At 42.3% G+C, this 24,979-nt stretch overlaps 1 protein-coding gene and 19 non-coding genes across 22 annotated transcripts in view; all 20 read right to left on the reverse strand.

Moving 5' to 3' along the window:
• Window positions 1-1,159: 1,159 nt before the first annotated feature.
• The window catches only part of npffr2a (neuropeptide FF receptor 2a), a 65,103-nt gene continuing 41,283 nt past the window's right edge, over window positions 1,160-24,979 (reverse strand). For all 3 annotated transcript variants that reach the window (XM_058069757.1, XM_058069756.1, XM_058069755.1), the window contains one exon: window positions 1,160-9,361. In XM_058069757.1, the coding sequence (XP_057925740.1) occupies window positions 8,509-9,361 (853 nt within the window). In that variant the 3' untranslated portion in view covers window positions 1,160-8,508. The remainder of the gene's footprint in view (window positions 9,362-24,979) is intronic.
• On the reverse strand, window positions 9,621-9,692 carry trnae-uuc (transfer RNA glutamic acid (anticodon UUC)). The gene has a single exon. It is a non-coding gene; the product is annotated as a tRNA-Glu (tRNA).
• Window positions 10,154-10,225, reverse strand: trnae-uuc (transfer RNA glutamic acid (anticodon UUC)). The gene has a single exon. It is a non-coding gene; the product is annotated as a tRNA-Glu (tRNA).
• On the reverse strand, window positions 11,657-11,728 carry trnae-uuc (transfer RNA glutamic acid (anticodon UUC)). The gene has a single exon. It is a non-coding gene; the product is annotated as a tRNA-Glu (tRNA).
• trnae-uuc (transfer RNA glutamic acid (anticodon UUC)) lies at window positions 11,972-12,043 on the reverse strand. Its single transcript has one exon. It is a non-coding gene; the product is annotated as a tRNA-Glu (tRNA).
• trnae-uuc (transfer RNA glutamic acid (anticodon UUC)) lies at window positions 12,538-12,609 on the reverse strand. Its single transcript has one exon. It is a non-coding gene; the product is annotated as a tRNA-Glu (tRNA).
• Window positions 12,853-12,924, reverse strand: trnae-uuc (transfer RNA glutamic acid (anticodon UUC)). Its single transcript has one exon. It is a non-coding gene; the product is annotated as a tRNA-Glu (tRNA).
• On the reverse strand, window positions 13,419-13,490 carry trnae-uuc (transfer RNA glutamic acid (anticodon UUC)). Its single transcript has one exon. It is a non-coding gene; the product is annotated as a tRNA-Glu (tRNA).
• Window positions 13,734-13,805, reverse strand: trnae-uuc (transfer RNA glutamic acid (anticodon UUC)). The gene has a single exon. It is a non-coding gene; the product is annotated as a tRNA-Glu (tRNA).
• On the reverse strand, window positions 14,413-14,484 carry trnae-uuc (transfer RNA glutamic acid (anticodon UUC)). Its single transcript has one exon. It is a non-coding gene; the product is annotated as a tRNA-Glu (tRNA).
• On the reverse strand, window positions 14,760-14,831 carry trnae-uuc (transfer RNA glutamic acid (anticodon UUC)). The gene has a single exon. It is a non-coding gene; the product is annotated as a tRNA-Glu (tRNA).
• On the reverse strand, window positions 15,862-15,933 carry trnae-uuc (transfer RNA glutamic acid (anticodon UUC)). Its single transcript has one exon. It is a non-coding gene; the product is annotated as a tRNA-Glu (tRNA).
• Window positions 16,684-16,755, reverse strand: trnae-uuc (transfer RNA glutamic acid (anticodon UUC)). The gene has a single exon. It is a non-coding gene; the product is annotated as a tRNA-Glu (tRNA).
• trnae-uuc (transfer RNA glutamic acid (anticodon UUC)) lies at window positions 18,437-18,508 on the reverse strand. Its single transcript has one exon. It is a non-coding gene; the product is annotated as a tRNA-Glu (tRNA).
• On the reverse strand, window positions 19,552-19,623 carry trnae-uuc (transfer RNA glutamic acid (anticodon UUC)). Its single transcript has one exon. It is a non-coding gene; the product is annotated as a tRNA-Glu (tRNA).
• trnae-uuc (transfer RNA glutamic acid (anticodon UUC)) lies at window positions 20,362-20,433 on the reverse strand. The gene has a single exon. It is a non-coding gene; the product is annotated as a tRNA-Glu (tRNA).
• On the reverse strand, window positions 21,075-21,146 carry trnae-uuc (transfer RNA glutamic acid (anticodon UUC)). The gene has a single exon. It is a non-coding gene; the product is annotated as a tRNA-Glu (tRNA).
• Window positions 21,420-21,492, reverse strand: trnae-uuc (transfer RNA glutamic acid (anticodon UUC)). Its single transcript has one exon. It is a non-coding gene; the product is annotated as a tRNA-Glu (tRNA).
• On the reverse strand, window positions 21,710-21,781 carry trnae-uuc (transfer RNA glutamic acid (anticodon UUC)). The gene has a single exon. It is a non-coding gene; the product is annotated as a tRNA-Glu (tRNA).
• On the reverse strand, window positions 24,617-24,688 carry trnae-uuc (transfer RNA glutamic acid (anticodon UUC)). The gene has a single exon. It is a non-coding gene; the product is annotated as a tRNA-Glu (tRNA).

Genomic DNA, 24,979 nt, shown 5'->3' on the forward strand with positions numbered 1-24,979 from the left:
CTTTTCAATAAGCACTAAAAAAACGCAAGCTGCAAGCGAGAAGTTGCATCTGTTAACAGAATGTCTTCTTCTTTTAATAGCTAGAGTAAAAGAATCGGGGGGTGAGGTGGGGGGGGGGGGGTATTTGACTGGATATGAACTTTTTTATTTAACCGAGTCACAAAACTATGCAGGTGCGTTTTTAAATGTTTGTTCTCCCACAAATTGACGCTGAAACATTTTTACTGCGTTCAGTGGTGCTTTGCATGACGGGTACGGAGGACGGAGGTGGCCTGCGCGGTGGATACGACACCGTTATTGATGGCTTGCATTTCATCAGACAGAATTAGTCAGCTCAACTCATGTGTATATGTTCGGATTGCCTGCACCCTTAATCATCATCATCTATTGATGCATTTCCTTTGTCTCAGCACCGCCGATTATCTGCTTCATAACACAACTCATGAGAGACAATTTGGCAACATGGTCGATATATTCAGCAACTAACGGTGAGTATTGAAGTATTTCTTGGACCATACATTGATTCTGGTGACGCTCGATGTTCAAGTCCGAACATATACTACGTACGTGAGTTGAGCTGACAAGAATTACTAACACGGGTCAGTGGCTGACGCTGGGAACATCGAGGTAGGTTGGGTTGCCAGGTGTGACTAAAGCACTTCATGTGTGCTTCCGATAATGCCTTGCCACTTCCGTACTACTGTATTATCATTCCTACTAGGATGGACGATTGGTTGCATGCACTTGTGGATCAGATTGTGTATTGTTAGCAATGCAATATATCTGAGACTTTTCTTTTAATGTGAAGGCCAGAAGTGTGTCCTTGTTAGTCCTTCTTCCTGCATGTTAAGCTTTCACCGGCATAATATCACATTATATCAGCTGCTCCAAAATCCTGTACCGTGCAATAAACCATGCAATAAACTTGCGGCTTGATCGATCGGTACTCAGCTGTAAATACTATATAAAACTTTTGGATTTGTATTTTGCACTTTCTATATGTTTTTTTTTTAATTGTGAATTTCCGCTAGTGGGAAAATGCAGTAAAGGCATCTATATCTTGTCTCTGGAGTGAGACCTTTGTTATATGTTGTCTTTTAAACACAACACATAAATACACAGCATGAAGAGTCAATAATGTCTGAGATGTTTTCCAACGTTTATTTTTTTATTACAGAGAAGTCGAAGGTGCCCGTGAGCATCCTTTCACAGTCTGAGCAAACGCAAAAATGACTCACAAACATGAACTAGACACAGCTGCTGTTCAATACTGTTTACGTCACTTTAAAAAAACAACAACACATGAGTAGAATCGTCGTAGATGATGTCCAGTGGGAGGCAACCCTTGGCAGGCAGATGGGAGATGACAATTTCACAGTGGACCCCCACACATTTATGATTCAACATTTGCAAATTCTTGGTCAAAAATATATACATTTTTTATTTATAGGTCGCTTTTGTCGGCAGAATAGTTTGGGTCAAATTACAGCATACACAAACTATTGTTAAATAGCCGACAATGTTTCACTGATCACATTTTTTCATCAAGCACTGAGATCTCACACTTTGTTGGGTGGTCCGTGAACGCACCACACATGTGCGCTGTGACTGAATCCATCTGTTCCTGTTGGTCATGGAGAGTTCCTTCACATTTTAGCATTTGGTTCAAGGGTGTGAGGCCGAAACCTGGATTGTACATCTAGCTTGTTAGCTTCCTCTCTGGTCAACAACGGCAATTGAAGAGAGTGACACTTTACAATAAAGTACACAAAATACTGTAGTTAATGAGGAAGGAACCTACCTAATCCTAACCACTACTCATAGGTTCCTCATTACTTCCTCAGGAGTTCCTCAAGAACTACTCTAAATAGATGTGCCTTAGTTCCTCAGTAACAACTCTACTCACGAGTCCCTCAGTTACTACTCTAAATGTATGTGCCTTCCTCATTCGCTCTTCATGAGTTCCTCAGTAACTACTCTAAATGTAAGTGCCTTAGTTCTTCAGTAACTACTCTACTAATGAGTTCCTCAGTAACTACTCTCAATGTAAGTGCCTTAGTTCCTCAGTAACTACTTTACTAATGAGTTCCTCAGTAGCTACTCTCAATGTATGTGTCTTCCTCATTAGGTATTCATTAGTTCTTCAGAAACGGATTTAAATGTAAGTGCCTTAGTTCCGCAGTATTTACGCTACTCATTATTCCCCTGTGAGTTCCTCAACTACTCTAAATATAGGTACCTTTGTTCATCAGTAACTACTTTACTAATTATTTCCTCACTAGTTCATCAGTAACTACTGTAAATTGATGTGCCTTATGTCCTCAGTAACCACTCTCCTCATTAGTTCTGCAGGAGTTCCTCACAAAATACTCTAAATGTAAGTGCCTTAGTTCATCAGTAACTACTCTACTCATTATTCCCTCATGAGTTCCTCAGTAACTACTCTACTATTGAGTTCCTCAGTAGCTACTCTCAATGTAAGTTCCTTAGTTCCTCAGTAACTACTCTACTCATGAGTTCCTCAGTAACTACTCTCAATGTATGTGTCTTCCTCATTAGCTATTCATTAGTTCTTCAGAAACGGATCTAAATGTAAGTGCCTTAGTTCCACAGTATTTACGCTACTCATTATTTCCTCACTAGTTCATCAGTAACTACTGTAAATTGATGTGCCTTAGTTCCTCAGTAACCACTCTCCTCATTAGTTCTGCAGGAGTTCCCCACAAAATACTCTAAATGTAAGTGCCTTAGTTTCTCAATAACTACTCTACTGATTATTCCCGCATGAGTTTCACAGTAACTACTCTAAACATTGTGCCATAATTCCTCAGTAACTACTCTACTCAGTTCCTCAGTAATTACTGTATTTGTGAACCTTATTGTAAAGTGAGACTGAACAGTGACGGGGATGGTACTGAATCAAATCTCTTTTGTTGCAAATGCTGATCCAACGTTGGAACTCCAAAATTTAGAACATCAACATCAAGCTAGCAGGGGGGGTGGAGTGAGCCGTATTAGTGTATCAATAACTGGCAGGCTCTTGCAGTTCATTGGGAACTTTGGAACGGAACTCCAGAGATGAAAACGGGGATCTACTGTAATTCCACATCACGGTCCACACACACTTTGGTCGGACACACAATGGGGAACAGCAAATGAATAGAGACATTTTCAGGTTTAGCAGTTCAAGGCATCAGTCTGTTATGTCATGAAAAGTGCTGGCAGTGCCCCGGCGTCTATTTACATGCACGACATCTCACTTCCAACTTCCTCCTCATTTTTCATGAGTTGTCTTTTCATCAAATTTCATCAATTTGTCCATACTATACTTCTTATATTGCCTATACTTTATTGGAAATCTCATAACGTTTATAGAGTTTTCATGTACATTGTTCACCTATTTTTCTTTGTACTGTACTCGGAAATCCAAAAATATATATTTATACTTCATCCTAAACATTTTTACCAGGAACCACAAAAAGTACTTTACCGATTAGTATTCCATTGAATTTTAAGGAAATATTTATGTTAGCAGCAAATCTCGTAAAGTACTTCACTGATTTCCGTATGTGTTTTGTAGTCCTAGTGTAATGCAAAAAGTAGTTTTCCTGTCTATCCTGTTTTTGCCAGTATTTGTACCCAAAAAGTACTTCACTAATTCTTGTAGTGTGATTCCACTGGCGTTCCTTTCAGTCGCTAGCTAAAGGCATTTACATATGCCGTTTTCGTCTATTTTTCTGTTCCTTGAACAGCTAAAAATGACTTCACCGACGTTGATATCGTGTTTTCTCCTGCCTTTTCTAGTATGAATGTTATACACACATGTACGGTGGTGACGGTTTGTATTATTCAAATATATAACATGATTTCATGTTCAAATATAGCTAAGATTGTATTATTTCAAAAATATACAACAAACTTTACTTGATTTATATGTATAATGAAAAAATAACAATGACATAATTTTAAAATTCTAAAATAATTTAACAATATTGTCACAAAATATTCATTCATAATAAATAATCATTGTACATATTTTAACTTTAACACATTTGAGGTAATTTTTTGATTACGCAAAAAATAAATGTAAGGAAATGTGACATAATGTGGTAATTAAATATTATAATATAATATTATAATATTATCCTCTCTATAATATTGTCCTTTCTGTTCATTTTGTACTTGTTTTTTTTTTTATTTTTCATATTTTATGATCCTTCAGCATTGAAGACAACTCCTAGGAGGAATTTGTGAGTTTGGCGCTTACATTTTGTGAGGTCAGGCTGTTTCGATAACGTGTGTGTAGAACAAAGAACGTTCCATTTCCTTTTTTCCCCACCAGAGGCACATTTGAAGTCTTCTGAACCCTCAGGCAGAACAAATTACCATCAGGCCAAAGTGAAAAGTAAGCGTCAAGGGGAGCTGGAGCTCCTCATTGAGGACAATCAAAGAGGTAATCATAATAAGAGATCATGTGATGAGTAGCCCTTCACAAATTAATAGGACACGCTTAAACTTCATTCCTTTCATTAAAAAAAACAGCATTTAAAAAACCCAACCGTGTCCTGGAGTCTTCACAGGTAAAAAGATTTGACGCTAAATCACAGAGTGGATGTTGACGAGCACACATGCTACAAGGATATCCACGTGCAAACGCTACACGGTACAAGGAGTCTTTAGAGTTACACGTTTCATCCACACGCACGTTTACGACACCGAAAAAACCCCACTTTTTTTCCTTTTCTTTTCTTGTGTTTTCTTCCATCACAGGCACAGAAATGGACTACATTCAAAAGTGGACTCATAAAGATAGCCAGGAACCATTTGTGTGGAGGATGATGTTGGATGATGGTGGACTGTGCTCACAGTGATATGTGGCACCACGTTGGAGGTCGCCTATATTGGTGGACTTCTACCAGACAGCTACTTCCTAGTAGCCATGAATGCCAAGTTGCTATTGCTAAGTCTCACTGTTGTAAAGAAGCGTAACATCCGTAGCGTTATTGATGCTGCTCACGGCAGGATGACACCACTGCCGCCCACATCCTTCACCCAATTAGTCAACTCAGTACTTCCTGTCTTCTCTTGAAGATGTTTTGAACATAATTCATTCATACTCGCGTTGACCCGAATATAAGACTACAAAAAAACATATTGTCTTATATTCAGGGTCTGCCTAGAGATACTACATGAAAACCAATGGGCGCCAAGTGACTTCTAACCAAGTAAGTCAGAGCTTTTCTTCTGGTCACTCCCACCATTTAACCTTAAACATGACCTTAAACCAAATCCAAACTCAATCATTTATTATATTCCTGGGTCAGAAGTCTAACTAAGGGACGTCCAAACTTTTCCCACTGAGTGCCACATCCTGAATCCTGATGTTTTTATGTATTTTTTACATTTTGTAAAAAGGCTAAAAAATAAACTTCTAAAGATGCGGCTATTTTATTATTATTATTATTTGTAGTATTGTCATTTCTCTTTCTTTATTTTGTCTTTTTCCTCTATTTTTCCTATTTTGGTTTGAGTTCTATTTCTACAATGTGCCACTGGCCAATAAAAAACAAGCGGGGCCGCACATTGGACATCCCTATCCTAACCCTTAGCCTAAACCAAACCCATCCTTAATCCTAACCCTAAAAAACCCGAGCCCAAAATCAAACACTAATCATAACCCAAACCTGCAACCTAACCTAAATGGTAACACAAAACCTTACTTGAAAACTAACCCTAAACCAAACCCCAACATGAACCAAAATCTAACGTGAAACCAAACCCTAACACAAACCCTAACCTGAAACCTAATCATAAACCAAACCCTAACCCTAACACAAAGACTAACCTGAAACCTAATCCTAAACCAAACCCTAACCTGAAACCTAATCCTAACACAAAGACTAACCTGAAACCTAACACTAATACAAACCCTAACCTGAAACCTAATCAAAGACTAACCTGAAACCTAACACTAACACAAAGACTAACCTGAAACCCAACCAAAACCCTAATTGGAACCGAAACCAGATCCTAACCTGAACCCTGAATCAAAATGCTTGCATTTTTTTTAGCCTTTTTTAAATATTTTTCCAAAACTGGTCCTGAGAAACCGGCGTCATCTTTTATTCTTGAATATTTTTTCCATGAGTTTATGACTTTATTTAGAAACCAGACTCTCCAGGGATATGCTTGGCTACAAAAACGTGTAAAAGGCAGAATTTGTGCCACAGCTCTTGTGCTGCATCTTCTTATTAAACAATATCTGCCTTAAATAACCAAAACGTCACCTCGGGAACCTCCAAAATACTTTGTTCCATTTTTACTTTGTTCAGTTCACTAATGGCTCGGACATAACCACGTAGAATGAAAGCATCACGAATATTAATCATGATGTACGTCTCTGGAGGCTCCTTTGCTGGGCCCTCCTGTCTCCGTCCCCCTTTGAAAAACAAATCAACGCTTCTGTGCATGAATCCATTTATGGAAATGAGACAAAACGTGTAGGATTCACATTGGAACATTCATAAGAGGCTAATGGTATATTCATGAATAAACAACACCTAGTGTAAGCCTCCCACTTTATGGTCGCCTGTTTGCAATGCAGACTTAAGAGTGAAAGAATATTATGCATGTGATGGCTCAGACGGCTTTTTTATGCTTGTTTTTATGCAGCACACGCTCCCATGACAGAGCGAGAGGTGTCCTGGCTGCTTTGCCAAAACTACAGTACTCGTGTATATATAAGCTCGTATCACGGATGATCCATTTTAGCCTTTTTACACCGCTTTAAATCTCCCGTACTTGGCACCAATGATAAGGAATTTGTGATGCGTTTGCAAGAAGATGATACCGTATGAGAGCGGAGCGTCTTTTGTTCTTCTCAAATGCACAAAACAGCCTTAATTAGTCACCAAATTGTGACGTCGGAGCTCTGAGTGGAGCGCAAACGTGAAAATCTAGCATGGACTAAAAATATGGACGCCCAGTTGCTGTATGTACAAATCATGGCTCATCTTCTTATTGTTGGTTTAGCCGTGTAGGCTGCTTACGTCTTGTTAGATAAGACAATAACATAAGACACAAATATAAGGGGGTACCATTTACAATCCATCGTTAAGGTGAAACTAAATTCCTTTATCCGGATCCACGCCAAAAGTACCACGCCACACCTCTGTCAAGTTTCATGGACATTGGCTCATTAGCGAGCGACTAATTCTAAAGTACAAGGGAGAATTAGGGCCACGTTGAGAACAAAAAGTTGTACATTTATCATAATCATTTTACATTTATGAAAATTTATGAAAATACAGTGGTAAATTTTTGAGAAAAAAAGTCATTACTTTAGCTTTGCTCAAGTACAACGGCCACATGCTTCATGCAATACCTGTTGCAACAGTATTCAAATTTGGAGTAATAGAGTAATAAAGTCGCAAATTTAGAAGAGAAAAAATTGCCTCCAACAGTGATGAAGGGGGGGGGGGTAGCCTTGCTAATTGAGGCTTGTGCTCAACTGCTCTGTTTTGCTGCCACATTATAAATAAAAGTTTCCTTTCTTCCTGAAGCGCTATGCTCTATTTTACCAGAATAGTACCACTTTATTATTGTAAATGCACAACTTTCATTTTGTAATATTTTGACTTTTTTTTCTTCTAAATTTACAACTTTATTCTCAAGAATTGACGACTTTATTTACATAATAGTCCAACTTTTTTTTCTTTTGAATTCATTACCTTATTGTCATAAATTTACATTTTTTTCTCATAAATCTACGAGAATTTTCTCGTTTTTTTAATGTGGCCGTAGTACTTTACCACCATACTAGAGCAACTGTAATCTGCTTTGCAAGCTTTGCCCATGTCTGATGCATCTTTATACATTTGTACATATTCTGTGGTTTTTGGTCAGTACTACAATGGAACCCATTAATGTCCACATCCCTCGGATAGAAAATGATCAAATGATGCATTTTGTTAGCTGCTGTGGTAAAATCCGGGTTACTACTGGCATGCATTCATTTTGAAGCTTACTTTGCACTGAACAGAAAGGCACTGTACGTACATTGTATTAGCATGAGAGACAGTAGTTATGTTGCTTTTGTCGCCAAGTGGTAAGGATGAAGGTAACAAAACTACGGCACATGTTGACGGAAACTGAATACTTTTATGTCGATATGTATGTCGATGTCCGCTTAAGCAGCCATGTTTTATTAATAAGAACACGGTGGACCATACAGTACATGTTGTCGACATACATAAACAGGACAGACTTAAATGGGTTCTACTGTAGTCACTTAGCAACCTGATTGTTTGTGCTATAAGGACGTGAAACCTGAATCAATTTGATTTGATGCCCCTCATATATTCTGAATGTGGCAACCGATGTCCGTTTTCGGCTCAAATCGCATTTCAGGGGAGGTAGCGTCCTGTTTTTGCGAGCAAAGAAAAATGGCACTCAGGAGGTTGGAGGACTGGAAACCTCAAAACCAAAACCTCGAGGACTGTGTCTGGTTCAAATAGACACAGCTGTCACCCCACCACTGCTGCAAGACCCCCTTTCCAGGTCCTCCATGACCAAGTCCTGCTCTGTGACATGGTGGATTCGCCTGGAGCTGGTTTTCTCCAGGCTGTTCAGAGAAATAGGCTCCAGGGAAGTCTGTACGTTGTTCGCCGGCAGCACGGAGTTGGTCTGCAGCCTGTGTGAGTAGGTCTTCCTCCGCTGGCCATCGGCTGTGCACAGGCTGAACTTGAACACCACCTGAAATCCTCGCCGGAAGTTCTCATTGAAGAACCCGTAGATGATGGGATTGACGCTGCTGTTGAAGAAAGCCAGCCAGTGGGCAAAGGGGTAAATGTAGATGTTGATGATCCTGTACTGATGCTCCGTGAGCTGGGCGTAGTCGCTCAGCATCATGAGGGTCCACAGGGGCAGCCAGGAGAGGATGAAGAGCAAAGCGACTATGAGGAGCATCTTGATCACCCGCTGCTTCTTCTTGGACACAGTGTGGCGATTGTCGTGACCCGGCTTGCCCCCGGTGGGCATGGCCGTCTTGAAGAGAGTGATGCCGATGCGGGCGTACATGATGACGATGAGGGACAGCGGTGCCAGGTAAATGTTGGCAAACAAAACAGTGGTGTAGATCTTCCGCATATCCTGGTTGGGCCAGTTCTCCCTGCACCAGTAAAAAGAAGTTGTTTTGTTGTCGTAGCCCAGCAACACCTGAATGGTTTGCTCCTGGGTCACTTGTAGCATCACGCCAGATGGACACATGATGGATATGGCCAGGACCCAAATGACGACTATTATCAAGGTGGCGGTGGATATGGTCAGCTTTTGCTTGAATGGGTAGACGATGCATCGGAATCTAGAAAAAAAAAGACAGTCAATGAGGGTAGTGGCACTGTGATGTTTGGAAAAGTTGGAGAGATTAGTTTGAGCAAGAAATCAAGCTTTCCCAAACAAATCTCACCAACAACCAATTGTTTTTCCAGACTTTGCACTCTGAAAAACTAGCACTCAAGAAAGCAAAGCTTTTCCTATAGCGAGAATTGACCCTTGTCACCTGCATGAAAACCAGGCATCCTAATATACATCTCAAGTGGCATTGTCACGCTAAAGAAGTGTTCCCACACCAGGAGTTGAACCCGGGCCACCTGGGTGAAAACCAGGAATCCTGCCCGCTAGACCATATGGGACAATGTTGGCCTGGCGTTAACTATCAAGCCCTTAAAGTCTATATGACTTTTGGTAAGATAGTCCATAAAGACAGTTGAGTTGAACACCAAATAACGATTGCATTGTCACTCTCAAGAAGTGTTCCAATACCGGGAGTTGAACCGGCGCCACCTGGGTGAAAACCAGTAAGCCTGACCGCTAGACCATATGGAACAATGGCTTACTGGTATTGACTGTCAAGCTTTTCAAGTATGTATGACTTCCTCTAACATACTCCATAAAGACAGTTGAGTTGAACATCGAGCACCTGACAGAATACTCTGTATTCACAAAAACCAGAGATGTGGGCATGAACTGTCAATCTCTTCAAGTTAACATAGCCCTTCAAGTTAATGTATGACTTTCATAGTCCATAAGGACAGTTGAGTTGAAAACCAAGCACCTATAACAATTGTGATTGCAACGACACTGTAAGAAAGGATTCCCACACCGGGAGTTGAACCCAGGCCACCGGGGTGAAAACCAGGAATCCTGACCGCTAGACCATATGGGACAACTGTGGGCTAACATTAACTGTCAAGTCTATATGACTTTCTCAAACATAATACATAAAGACAGTTGAGTTGAGGATTGAGCACCAATACTAAATGTGATTGCATTGACACTCCACAAAGGATTCCCATATGGGGAGTTGAACCCAGGCCATCTGGGTGAAAACCAGGAATCCTGACCGCGAGACCATATGGGACAACAATAGACTGGCATTGACTGTCAAGCCCTTGAGTTGAGTTGAGACAGAGATGTGGACATGAACTGTCAATCTCTTCAAGTTAACATCGCCCTTCAAGTTAATGCATGACTTTCATAGTCCATAAAGACAGTTGAGTTGAATATCGAGCACCAATCTCACAACACTAAATGTGATTGCATCATCACTCTAACAAAGGATTCCCATACCGGGAGTTGAACCCAGGCCGCCTGGGAGAAAACCAGGAATCCTGACCGCTAGACCATATGAGACAACGGTGGACATTGAGTGTCAAGCCCTTTAAGTATGTCTGACTTCCTCTAACATACTCCATAAAGATAGTTGAGTTGAACATCGAGCACCTGACAGAATACTCTGTATTCTAAATGCTGACCATATTGGACACAAAAACCAGAGATGTGGGCATGAACTGTCAATCTCTTCAAGTTAACATATCCGTTCAAGTTTGTTGAGTTGAACATTCAGAACCATAACAGTCCTGAATGTGAGTGCATTGGCACTGTAACAATGCATTCCCAAACCGGGAGTTGAACCTGGGCCACCTGGGTGGAAACCAGGAATCCTGATTTCTTCTAACATAGTCCATAACGAAAGTTGAGTTGAACATTGAGCACCTGACAGACATGTGGGTGTGAACTGTCAATCTCTTGACGTTAATGTACGACTTTATCTGAAATATGACACTAACTGTGATTGCATTGACAAAGAAGTGTGCCCATACCGGGAGTTGAACCCGGGCCACCTGGTGAAAACCAGGAATCCTGTACTTCCTCTAACATACTCCATATACACAGTAAGTTGAACATTGAGCACTTGACAGACTACTCTGTATTCTAAATGCTGACCATATTGGATACAAAAAACAGAGATGTGGACATGAACTGTCAATCTCTTCAAGTTAACATAGCCCTTCAAGTTAATGTATGACTTTCATGGTCCATAAAGACAGTTGAGTTTAACAGTTGTAACAATAATAATTGTGATTGCATTGACACTGTAACAAAGCATTCCCATACCGGGAGTTGAACCCCGGGCCACCTAGGTGAAAACCAAGAATCCTGACTGATAGATCATATGGGACACCTGCAGACTGGCATTGATTGTCAAGCCCTTCAAGTTCATGTATTACTTTCTCGAAAATAGTGCATAAAGACAGTTGAGTTGAAGATCGAGCACCAATACTAAATGTGATAGCATTGACACTTGAACAAAGGATTCCCATACCAGGAGTTGAACCCGGGCCCCCTGAGTGAAAACCAGGAATCCTGACCGCTAGACCATATGGGATAGTGGTGGATTGGTATTAACTTTCAGGCTCTTCATGTATGTATGACTTCCTCTAACATACTTCATGAAGACAGTTAGTTGAACATCGAGCACCTGACAGAATACTCTGTATTCTAAATGCTGACCATATTGGACACAAAAACCAGAGCTGTGGGCATGAACTGTCATTGACGTTAATGTACGACTTTCTCTGAAATATGGCACTAAAACAAACTGTGATTGCATTGGTAGTCTCAAGAAGCTCTCCCATACCGGGAGTTGAACCCGGGCCACCTGGGTGAAAACCAGGAATCCTGACCGCTAGACCATATGGGACGGTAGACTCGGGTATTGAGTGTCAAGCCCTTTAAGTATGTCTGACTTTCTCTAACATAATCCATAAAGATAGTTAGTTGAACATGGAGCACCTGACAGAACACTCTGTATTCTAAATGCTGACCATATTGGATACAAAAAGCAGAGATGTGGACATGAACTGTCAATCTCTTCAAGTTAACATAGCCCTTCAAGTTAATGTATGACTTTCATGGTCCATAAAGACAGTTGAGTTTAACAGTTGTAACAATAATAATTGTGATTGCATTGACACTGTAACAAAGCATTCCCATACCGGGAGTTGAACCCCGGGCCACCTAGGTGAAAACCAAGAATCCTGACTGATAGATCATATGGGACACCTGCAGACTGGCATTGATTGTCAAGCCCTTCAAGTTCATGTATTACTTTCTCGAAAATAGTGCATAAAGACAGTTGAGTTGAAGATCGAGCACCAATACTAAATGTGATAGCATTGACACTTGAACAAAGGATTCCCATACCAGGAGTTGAACCCGGGCCCCCTGAGTGAAAACCAGGAATCCTGACCGCTAGACCATATGGGATAGTGGTGGATTGGTATTAACTTTCAGGCTCTTCATGTATGTATGACTTCCTCTAACATACTTCATGAAGACAGTTAGTTGAACATCGAGCACCTGACAGAATACTCTGTATTCTAAATGCTGACCATATTGGACACAAAAACCAGAGCTGTGGGCATGAACTGTCATTGACGTTAATGTACGACTTTCTCTGAAATATGGCACTAAAACAAACTGTGATTGCATTGGTAGTCTCAAGAAGCTCTCCCATACCGGGAGTTGAACCCGGGCCACCTGGGTGAAAACCAGGAATCCTGACCGCTAGACCATATGGGACGGTAGACTCGGGTATTGAGTGTCAAGCCCTTTAAGTATGTCTGACTTTCTCTAACATAATCCATAAAGATAGTTAGTTGAACATGGAGCACCTGACAGAACACTCTGTATTCTAAATGCTGACCATATTGGATACAAAAAGCAGAGATGTGGACATGAACTGTCAATCTCTTCAAGTTAACATAGCCCTTCAAGTTAATGTATGACTTTCATGGTCCATAAAGACAGTTGAGTTTAACAGTTGTAACAATAATAATTGTGATTGCATTGACACTGTAACAAAGCATTCCCATACCGGGAGTTGAACCCCGGGCCACCTAGGTGAAAACCAAGAATCCTGACTGATAGATCATATGGGACACCTGCAGACTGGCATTGATTGTCAAGCCCTTCAAGTTCATGTATTACTTTCTCGAAAATAGTGCATAAAGACAGTTGAGTTGAAGATCGAGCACCAATACTAAATGTGATAGCATTGACACTTGAACAAAGGATTCCCATACCAGGAGTTGAACCCGGGCCCCCTGAGTGAAAACCAGGAATCCTGACCGCTAGACCATATGGGATAGTGGTGGATTGGTATTAACTTTCAGGCTCTTCATGTATGTATGACTTCCTCTAACATACTTCATGAAGACAGTTAGTTGAACATCGAGCACCTGACAGAATACTCTGTATTCTAAATGCTGACCATATTGGACACAAAAACCAGAGCTGTGGGCATGAACTGTCATTGACGTTAATGTACGACTTTCTCTGAAATATGGCACTAAAACAAACTGTGATTGCATTGGTAGTCTCAAGAAGCTCTCCCATACCGGGAGTTGAACCCGGGCCACCTGGGTGAAAACCAGGAATCCTGACCGCTAGACCATATGGGACGGTAGACTCGGGTATTGAGTGTCAAGCCCTTTAAGTATGTCTGACTTTCTCTAACATAATCCATAAAGATAGTTAGTTGAACATGGAGCACCTGACAGAACACTCTGTATTCTAAATGCTGACCATATTGGATACAAAAAGCAGAGATGTGGACATGAACTGTCAATCTCTTCAAGTTAACATAGCCCTTCAAGTTAATGTATGACTTTCATAGTCCATAAAGACAGTTGAGCTGAACACAGAGCAACAACATAACAAGACTAACTGTGATTGCATTGTCACTTGAACAACGCATTCCCATACCGGGAGTTGAACCCCGGCCGCCTGGGTGAAAACCAGCAATCCTGACCGCTAGACCATATGGGAGAAGGGTGGACTGATATTGACTGTCAAGCTCTTCAAGTATGTATGACTTCCTCTAACATACTCCACAAAGACACTTGAGTTGAGCATCGAGCACCTGACAGAATACTCTGTATTCTAAATGCTGAGCATATTGGACAAAAGACCAGAGCTAAACTGTCAATCTTTTGACGTTAATGTACGACTTTCTCTAAACTATGACACTAAACCTTACAGTGATTGCATTGGCATTGTCAAGAAGTGTTCCCATACCGGGAGTTGAACCCGGGCCGCCTGGGTGAAAACCAGGAATCCTGACCGCTAGACCATATGGGACAATGGCAAACTGGCATCGACTGTCAAGCCATTCAAGTCTATATGACTTTTTCTAACATAATACATAAAGATTGTTGAGTTGACGCCCTGTGTTTGGCTGGCGACCAGTCCAGGGTGTACTCCGCCTCTCGCCCAAAGACAGCTGGGATAGGCTCCAACACCTCCGCGACCCTCGTGAGGAAAAGCGGTAGAAAATGAATGAATGAATGAATGAATGTTGAGTTGACGATCCAGCACCAATACTAACTGTGATTGCATTGACACTCTAAAAACGATTCCCATACCGGGAGTTAAACCCGGGCCACCTGAGTGAAAACCAGGAATCCTGACCGCTAGACCATATGGGACAAATGTGGGCTGTCATTGTCAACTGTCAAGCCCTTGAAGTATGTATGACTTCTTCTAACATACAATGGTGGACTGGCATTAACTGTCAAGTCCTTCAAATATGTATGACTTCCTCTAACATACTCCACAGAGACATCGAACATCGAGCACCTGACAGAATACTCTGTATTCTAAATGCTCGACCATATTGGGCACAAAAAAAAGAGATGTGGGTATGAACTCTTCAAGTTAACATAGCACTTCAAGTTAATGTATGACTTTCATAGTCCATAAAGGCAGTTGAGTTGAACAACATTACTAAAGGTGATTGCATTGGCACGCTAACAAAGCATTCCCATACCGGGAGTTGAACCCTGTCTGTCTGGTTGAAAACCAGGAACCTTGACCACGAGACAATGGTGGCCTGGCATTGACTGTCAAGCCCTTCAAGTCTTTATGACTTTAGGTAACATAGTGAATAAAGACAGTTGAGCTGAACATCGAGCACCAATCTCACGACACTAAATGTGAATGCATCATCACTTTAACAAACGACTCATACCGGGAATTGAACCCAGGCCGCCTGGGTGAAAAGCAGGAATCCTGATCACTAGACCATATGGGACAACGGTGGAACCTGGCATTGAGTGGCAAGCCCTTTAAGTATGTGTGACTTTCTCGGACAATACAGATAATTGAGTTGAAGATCGAGCACCACTACTAAATTGCATTGGCACTCGAAAGAAGCGTTCCTATACCGGGAATTGAACCCAAGCCAGCCTGACCGCTAGACCATATCGGAGATGGGTGGACTGATATTGACTGTCAAGCCCTTCAAGTATGTATGACTTCCTCTAACATACTCCACAAAGACAGTTGAGTTGAACATCGAGCATCTGACAGAATACTCTGTATTCTAAATGCTGACCATATTGGACAGAAAACCAGAGCTGTGGGGATGAACTGTCAATCTTTTGACGTTAATGTACGACTTTCTCTAAAATATGACACTAAAACATACAGTGATTGCATAGGCACTGTCAAGGAGTGTTCCCATACCGGGAGTTGAACCCGGGCCACCTGGGTGAAAACCAGGAATCCTGACCGCTAGACCATATGGGACAATGGTAGACTGGCATTGACTGTCAAGCCATTCAAGTCTATATGACTTCATCTAACATAAGTCATAAAGACAGTTGAGTTGAACACCAATATAACAACACTCAATGTGATTGCGACAAAGTTGTCCCATACCGGGAGTTGAACCCGGGTCGCCTGGGTGAAAATGAGTAATCCTGACCACTAGACCATATGGGACAAGGGTGGAACGGGATTGACTGTCAAGCCCTTCAAGCCTTTATGACTTTCAGTAACATAGTGCATAAAGACAGTTGAGTTGAACATCGAGCACCAATCTCACAACACTAAATGTGATTGTACAATCACCTTAACAAAGGACTCCCCTATTGGGAGTTGAACCCAGAACCCCTGGGTGAAAACCAGGAATCCTGACCGCTAGACCATATAGGACAATTTCGGACTGGCATTAACGGTCAAGCCCTTCAAGTCTATATGACTTTATCTAACATAAGCTAGACCATATGGGAGAACTGTACGTAAGACTTCCTCTAACATACTACATAAAGCCAGTTAGTTGAACATTGAGCACCTGACAGAATACTCTGTATTCTAAATGCTGACCATATAGGACACAAAAACCAGAGACGTGGGCATGAACTGTCAATCTCTTCAAGTTAACATAGCCCTTCAAGTTAATGCATGACTTTCATAGTCCATAAAGACAGTTGAGTTGAACACAGAGCACCAATATAACAAGACTAACTGTGATTGCATTGTCACTCAAACAAAGCATTCCCATACCGGGAGTTGAACCTGGGCCGCCTGGTTGAAAACCAGGAATCCTGACCGCTAGACCATATGGGAAGGGTTGTCTGATATCGACTGTCAAGCCCTTCAAGTATGTATGACTTCCTGGAACATATTCCACAAAGACAGTTGAGTTGAACATCGAGCATCTGACAGAATACTCTGCATTCTAAATGCAGACCATATTGGACACAAAACCAGAGCTGTGGGCTTGAACTGTCAATCTCTTGACGTTAATGTACGACTTTCTCTGAAATATGACACAAAAACTAACTGTGATTGCATTGGTACTCTCAAGAAGTTTTCCCATAGGGAGTTGAAACCCAGCCCCCTGGGTGAAAACAAGGAATCCTGACCGCTCAAACATATGGGACAATGGTGGGTTGGCATTAACTGTCAAGCCCTTCAAGGATGTATGACTTCCTCTAACATACTCCATAAAGACAGTTAGTTGAACATCGAGCACCTGACAGAATACTCTGTATTCTAAATGCTCGACCATATCGGCCACAAAAACCAGAGATGTGGGCATGAACTGTCAATCTCTTCAAGTAAACATATCCGTCCAAGTTCGTTGAGTTGAACATTCAGAACCATAACAATACTAAAACTGAGTGCATTGGCACTGTAAGAACGCATTCCCATAGCAGGAGTTGAACCCAGGCTGCTTGGGTGAAAACCAGGAATCCTGACCGTTAGACCATATGCGACTGGTGGACTGGTGTTGACTGTCAAGCCCTTCAAGTATGTATGACTTCCTCTGACATACTCCGTAAAGACAGTTAGTTGAACATCGAGCACCTGACAGAATACTCTGTATTGTACTGTATTCTAAATGCTGACCATATTGGACACAAAAACCAGAGATGTGGGCATGAACTGTCAATCTCTTCAAGTTAACAAAGCCCTTCAAGTTAATGTATGACTTCCATAGCCCATAAAGACAGTTGAGTTGAACACCAATCAATGTGATTAAGACAAAGCATCCCTACGTATATCGGGATTGAACCCAGGCCACCTGGGTGAAAACCAAAAACCCTGAATGCTAGACCATATGGGACGATAGTGGCATGGCATTGACCGTCAAGCCCTTCATGACTTTAGGTAACATGGTGCATAAAGACAGTTGAGCTGAACATCAAGCACCAATCTCACAACACCAAAAGTGATTGCATTGTCACTCTAACAAAGGACTCCCATACCGGGAGTTGAACCCTGGCCACCTGGGTGAAAAACAGCAACCCTGACCGCTAGACCATATGGGACAACGGTGGGCTCTGGCATTGAGTGTCAAGCCCTTTAAGTATGTCTGACTTTCTCTAACATAATCCATAAAGATAGTTGAGTTGAAGATCGAGCAAAAATGCTTGCATTGTCACTCCCACGTAGTGCTCCCTTACCGAGTTGAACCCGGGCCACCTGGGTGAAAACCCGGAATCCTGACCGCTACACCATATGGGACGGTAGACTCAAGCATTGAGTGTCAAGCCCTTTAAGTATGTCTTACTTTCTCTAACATAATCCATAAAGACTGTTAGTTGAACATCGAGCACCTGACAGAACACTCTGTATTCTAAATGCTGACCATATTGGACACAAAAAACAGAGATGTGGGCATGAACTGTCAATCTCTTCAAGTTAACATAGCCCTTCAAGTTTGTTGAGTTGGACATTCAGAAGCATAACAATATAAAAATAACAATATTAAATATGAGTGCGCTGGCACTGTAACAACGCATTCCCATACCGGGAGTTGAACCCGGGTCACCTGGGTGAAAACCAGGAATCCTGCCCGCTAGACCATATGGGACAGCGGAGGTCTAGTATTGACTGTCAAGCCCTTCAAGTATGTATGACTTCCTCTGACATACTCCGTAAAGACAGGTAGTTGAACATCGAGCACCTGACAGAATACTCTGTATTGTACTGTATTCTAAATGCTGACCATACCGGCCACAAAAACCAGAGATGTGGGCATGAACTGTCAATCTCTTCAAGTTACTTTATGACTTTCATAGTCCATAAAGACAGTTGAGTTGAACAGTTATAACAATAATAATTGTGATTGCATTGACACTGTAACAATGCATTCCCATACCGGGAGTTGAACCCCCCGGGCCACCTGGGTGAAAACCAGGAATTCTGATCGATAGATCATATGGGACAACTGCAGACTGGCATTGATTGTCAAGCCCTTCAAGTTCATGTATGACTTTCTCGAAAATAGTGCATAAAGACAGTTGAGTTGAAGATCGAGCACCAATACTAAATGTGATAGCATTGACACTTGAACAAAGGATTCCCATACCGGGAGTTGAACCCGGGCCACCTGGGTGAAAACCAGGAATCCTGACCGCCAGACAATATGGAATAGTGGTGGACCGGTTTGACTGTCAAGCCCTTCAAGTATGTATGAATTCCTCTAACATACTCCATAATTAGAGTTGAACATGACAGAATACTCTGTATTCTAAATGATCGACCGTATCAGACACAAAACCCAGAGAGGTGGGCATGAACTGTCAATCTCTTCACGTTAACATAGCCCTTTAAGTTAGTTGAGTATTGAAAGGAAGTGGAAGTGTTCCCATAACAGGAGTTGAACCCAGGCTTCCTGGGTGAAAACCAGGAATGCTGACCTCTAGACCATATGGGACAACTGTGGGGTCTCATTAACTGTAAATCCCTTCAAGTATGTATGACTTCCTCTAACATAGTCCATAAAGACAGTTAGTTGAACATCGAGCACCTGACAGAATACTCTGTATTGGACACAAAAAACAGAGATGTACGACTTTCTCTGAAATATGACACTAAAACAAACTGTGATTGCATTGGTAGTCTCAAGAAGCTCTCCCATACCGGGAGTTGAACCCGGGCCACCTGGGTGAAAACCAGGAATCCTGACCGCTAGACCATATGGGACGGTAGACTCGGGCATTGAGTGTCAAGCCCTTTAAGTATGTCTGACTTTCTCTAACATAATCCATAAAGACAGTTAGTTGAACATCGAGCACCTGACAGAACACTCTGTATTGGACACAAAAAACAGAGATGTGGGCATGAACTGTCAATCTCTTCAAGTTAACATAGCCCTTCAAGTTTGTTGAGTTGAACATTGAGCACCAATATAACAAGACTAAATATGATTGTGTAACTGTAACAAAGCATCCCCATACCGGGAGTCGAACATGGGCCACCCCGGTGAAAGCCAGGCTCCCTGACCGTGAGACCACCATGGACCCCCTTCAAGTCGATATGACTTTAACATAATACATAAAGATAGTTGAGTTGAAATGCGATTGCATTGACACTCTAACAAAGGATTGTCATACCGGGAGTTGAACACGGGCCGTCTGGGTGAAAACCAGGAATCCTGACCGCTAGACCATATGGGACAACTGTATGTATGACTTCCTCTAACATACTACATAAAGCCAGTTAGTTGAACATCGAGCACCTGACAGAATACTCTGTATTCTAACTGCTGACCATATTGGACACAAAAACCAGAGATGTGGGCATGAACTGTCAATCTCTTCAAGTTAACATAGCCCTTCAAGTTAATGTATGACTTTCATAGTCCATAAAGACAGTTGAGTTGAACACAGAGCAACAACATAACAAGACTAACAGTGATTGCATTGTCACTCAAACAAAGCATTCCCGTACCGGGAGTTGAACCCAGGCCGCCTGGGTGAAAACCAGGAACCCTGACCGCTAGACCATATGGGATAGTGGTGGGCTGGTATTGACTGTCAAGCCCTTCGAGTATGTATGACTTCCTCTAACATACTCCATAAAGACAGTTAGTTGAACATCAAGCACCTGACAGAATTCAGGTGAAGACCCCGAGATACTTAAACTCCTCCACCTGGGGCAGCACCTCATTCCAAACCCGGAGGTAGTACTCCACCCGACTGAGAACCATGGTTTCTGATATGGAGGTACTGAGTCTCATGCCAGACGCTTCACACTCAGTTGCAAACCGTCCCAGTAAATGCTGAAGGTCACAGCCCAAAGAGGCCATAAGAACCACATCATCTGCAAATAGCAGAGATGAGATTCTAAGGCCCCCGAACTGTAGACTGGTTGGGCAAACCTCCCATGCACCCTCGATTACCCTTGTGAGGGTGTAGAGCTGGTCCAGTTTTCCACAACCAGGACGAAAACCACATTGGACCTCTTGTAACAAAGGTTCGACCAAAGGTCATATCCTTTTCTCCAGCACCCTGGAATAGACTTTCCCAGGGCAAGGCATTCACTGTCAAGCCCTTCAAGTCTTTTGTAAAATAGTGCATAAAGACAGCTGAGTTGAACATTGAGCACCAATCTCACAACACTGAATGTGATTGCATCGTCACTCTAACAAAGGACTCCCATACCGGGAGTTGAACCCGGGCCGCCTGGGTGAAAACCAGGAATCCTGACCGCTAGACCATATGGGATAGTGGTGGACTGGTATTGACTGTCAAGCCCTTCAAGTATGTATGACTTCCTCTAACATACTGCATAAAGACAGTTAGTTGAACATCGAGCACCTGACAGAATACTCTGTAAATGCTGACCATATTGGACACAAAAACCAAAGATGTGGGCATGAACTGTCAATCTCTTTAAGTTAACATATCCGTTCAAGTTCGTTGAGTTGAACATTCAGAACCATAACAATATAAAAATAACAATACTGAATGTGAGTGCATTGGCACTGTAACAACGCATTCCTATACCGGGAGTTGAACCCCGGGCCACCTGGGTGAAAACCAGGAATCCTGACCGCTAGACCATATGGGATAGTGGTGAACTGGTATTGACTGTCAAGCCCTTCAAGTATGTCTGACCTCCTCTAACATACTCCATAATTATACTTGAGTTGAACGTCGAGCACCTGTATTCTAAATGCTGACCATACCGGACACAAAAACCAGAGATGTGGGAATGAACTGTCAAGTTAACATAGCCCTTTAAGAGTATCGAGCACCAATGACTGCATTGTCACGCTCCAGAAGTCTTCCCATGCTGGGAGTTGAACCCGGGCCGCCTGGGTGAAAACCAGGAATCCTGACCGCTAGACCATATGGGACAACTGTGGGCTCTTATTAACTGTGAAGCCCTTCATGTATATATGACTTCCTCTAACATACTTCATAAAGACAGTTGAGTTGAACATCGAGCACCTGACAGAATACTCTGTATTCTAAATGCTGACCTGATTGGACACAAAAACCAGAGATGTGGGTATGAACTGTCAATCTCTTGACCATACGGGACAACAGACGACTGGTATTGACTGTCAAGCCCTTCAAGTATGTATGACTTCCTTGAACAGACTCCACAAAGACAGTAGAGTTGAACATCGAGCAGCAATAAAAATGAGATTGCATCAGCACTGTAACAAAAGCATTCACATACCAGGAGCAGATCCCAGGCTGCCTGGGTGAAAACCCGGAATCCTGACCACTACACCATATGGGACAACTGTAGACAGGAATTGACTGTCAAGCCCTTCATGACTTTAGGTAACATGGTGCATAAAGACAGTTGAGCAGAACATCGAGCACCAATCTCACAACACCAAACGTGATGGCATCGTCACTCTAACAAAGGACTCCCATACCATTTGGTCTTTTTGTATTGTTCTTTCTATCAAAAGATACATGTAGAAAAGTCCTGATGCAACAACTGTTTTCCACAGGATTTTTTAAACAAGGGAATACTTCTTGTATACACACATGATTACTCAAGGAGCAGAAGCGTTGCCCCTGGTTTCCAAAAGCCTGAGGAGATAAAATCTTCTTTGAAATGATGGCCACAACCCTTGAACTCAACTCAATGCGAAGTATGCAATAAAGATGCCACAACTGTTTTGAAAAGGCTTAACAATCACACCTATAGTCTAGTCAGTGTATCACAGGAAGTGAAAATCACATTGATTATTACTGCACTGTCCACAAAGTCAAATTCACCACCACAGAGTAATTCAGAAAATGGCAATCACAGCCAGGTCCATGCCCAAATATAGAAAATAAACACAGAGCTGGCGAATAGATTCAAGATGGTCGGTTTAGTTTTGATCTTCTCCATTTTCGTAACGGCACTTCGGAACAAATCCGCCCTGCTCGATTCCTTTGATTTGGAACCTTTCCAAGCCGCCTGGCCAGCCGCTACAGCGTCCTTTAGCTACAGTTTTTGCCTCACCAACCACCGAAGCCGTGAGCCGTTTGGCCTGACGGTACCGGTCAGCTGCTTCCGGAGTCCCACAAGCCATCAACGCTCGATAGGACTCCTTCAGCTTGACGGCGGCCCTGACCTCTGGTGTCCACCATTGGGTTCGGGGCCTGCCGCCACGACTAGCACCGACCGCCTTGTGGCCGCAGCTCCAGTCAGCTGACTCAGCAATGGAGGCACGGAATATGGCCCATTCGCACTCAATATCCCAGTCCTCCCCCAGGATGCAGGTGAAGTGTAGCGTGTACAATGCGCTAGTACATTTAATATTAGCTTTAGACACTTTAATTGTAATTGTTATTTCTAGGCTAGACTCAGAAAAATCCAGATTTCGGCTCTGGGAGTGAGATGGAAAAGAGGCGAGCACACAATTTGCAGCAGTGGCGGTACCATATATTATAAAGTGAAAAACCAGAACAATACAATTCACAACACTAATTTACATTTCAATGAGCTCAATTTACAAAACACATTCATCTCATATACTGAGAGTCCCAAAAACATACAACAGTCCAATGGCCCAGTAATCAAGTGTCCTGAGGTTCAGGAGTGGAGGAAAGGAGTGAAGTTTTTTATGAAGGCCAAAGAGACAAAAAGTAAAAGGACGGCTGCAAAGCCTCCTACCAGCCCGGTCAGAGCAGAGCAGGTGGGTAACAGCTCATCAGTTATCTGGGCTTCCAACTTCCAGGCGTGTTGCCTCAATGCAGGGTTCCTAGCTTGCCATCAAAACCTGGCCTATATAAAATAGGACCAGCAGACATAAATTATGTGCACACAACCATTCAAATTACATATATAATACAAGTCGTATCATAACTTCAATTGTACAATATATTATCATTTATAATAAATAATTGCACTTATGGTATTATTCATTATAATCAAACTAGTATTAATCTTATAATCTAATCAATCGGGAGAACAGTGACAGACAAAAGGTGCTAGTAAACGGTGCTAATGCCGTTTAGTAATGAAATGTCAACACTCACCAATTCCATAGGTGTGATCGAACACTGCTCTTTTAAAGTTCAGCGTTGCGTCGGTGGACGGCCCCTATATCCCGACCACGTATGTAAAATGTTTAGACATTTTCCATTTGTAAACTTAAACAATGAAACCTTTTAAATACCTGCAGCGATTCCATGCGTCCCTCACCGCTACCGGTGTGTAGTCCCTTCCGGACTATATATACACGTCACTGATTGGTGGCGCGCAGTCACGTGACTTGGTGAGACACCGTCACGTGACCTAATGACGTTGCACCCCAAAACATGGTACGCACGGTAAATTTAATTATTTATATATTATTTATTTTCTATCTGGGTTACAGAAGCTCTGTCAGAGGTGAGAGTTGAAGAGAGACTCTGCCAGACGTTCCCTCGCTACTCGTTTGGGTCTACCCGGTCTGTCCAGCATCCTCCCCCGCCATCTAATCCAACTCATCACCAGGTGGTGATCAGTTGACAGCTCAGCCCCTCTCTTCACCCGCGTGTCCAGAACATGCGGACGCAGGTCTGATGATATGACTACAAAGTCGATCATAGACCTGCGGCGGTATCCTGACCGCTAGACCATATGGGACAATAGTGGCATTGAAAGTCAAGCCCTTCAAGTCTTTATGACTTTAGGTAACATAGTGCACATAAAGACAGTCGAGTTGAATATCGAGCACCAATCTCACAACAAAGGATTCCCATACCGGGAGTTGAACCCGGGCCGCCTGAGTGAAAACCAGGAATCCTGACCGCTAGACCATATGGGACAACGGTGGACTCGGGCATTGAGTGTCAAGCCCTTTAAGTATGTCTGACTTTCTCTAACATAATCCATAAAGATAGTTGAGTTGAAGATCGAGCACCAATACTAAATGTGATTGTATTGTCACTCCCAAGTAGTGCTCTCATACCGGGAGTTGAATCCGGGCCACCTGGGTGAAAACCAGGAATCCTGACTGCTAGACCATATGGGACAACTGTGGGCTATGATTAACTGTCAAGCCCTTCAAGTATGTATGACTTCCTCGAAGATACTCCATAAAGACAGTTAGTTGAAC

This window comes from Doryrhamphus excisus, chromosome 4, assembly GCF_030265055.1.
Source record: "Doryrhamphus excisus isolate RoL2022-K1 chromosome 4, RoL_Dexc_1.0, whole genome shotgun sequence".
Lineage (NCBI taxonomy): Eukaryota > Metazoa > Chordata > Actinopteri > Syngnathiformes > Syngnathidae > Doryrhamphus > Doryrhamphus excisus.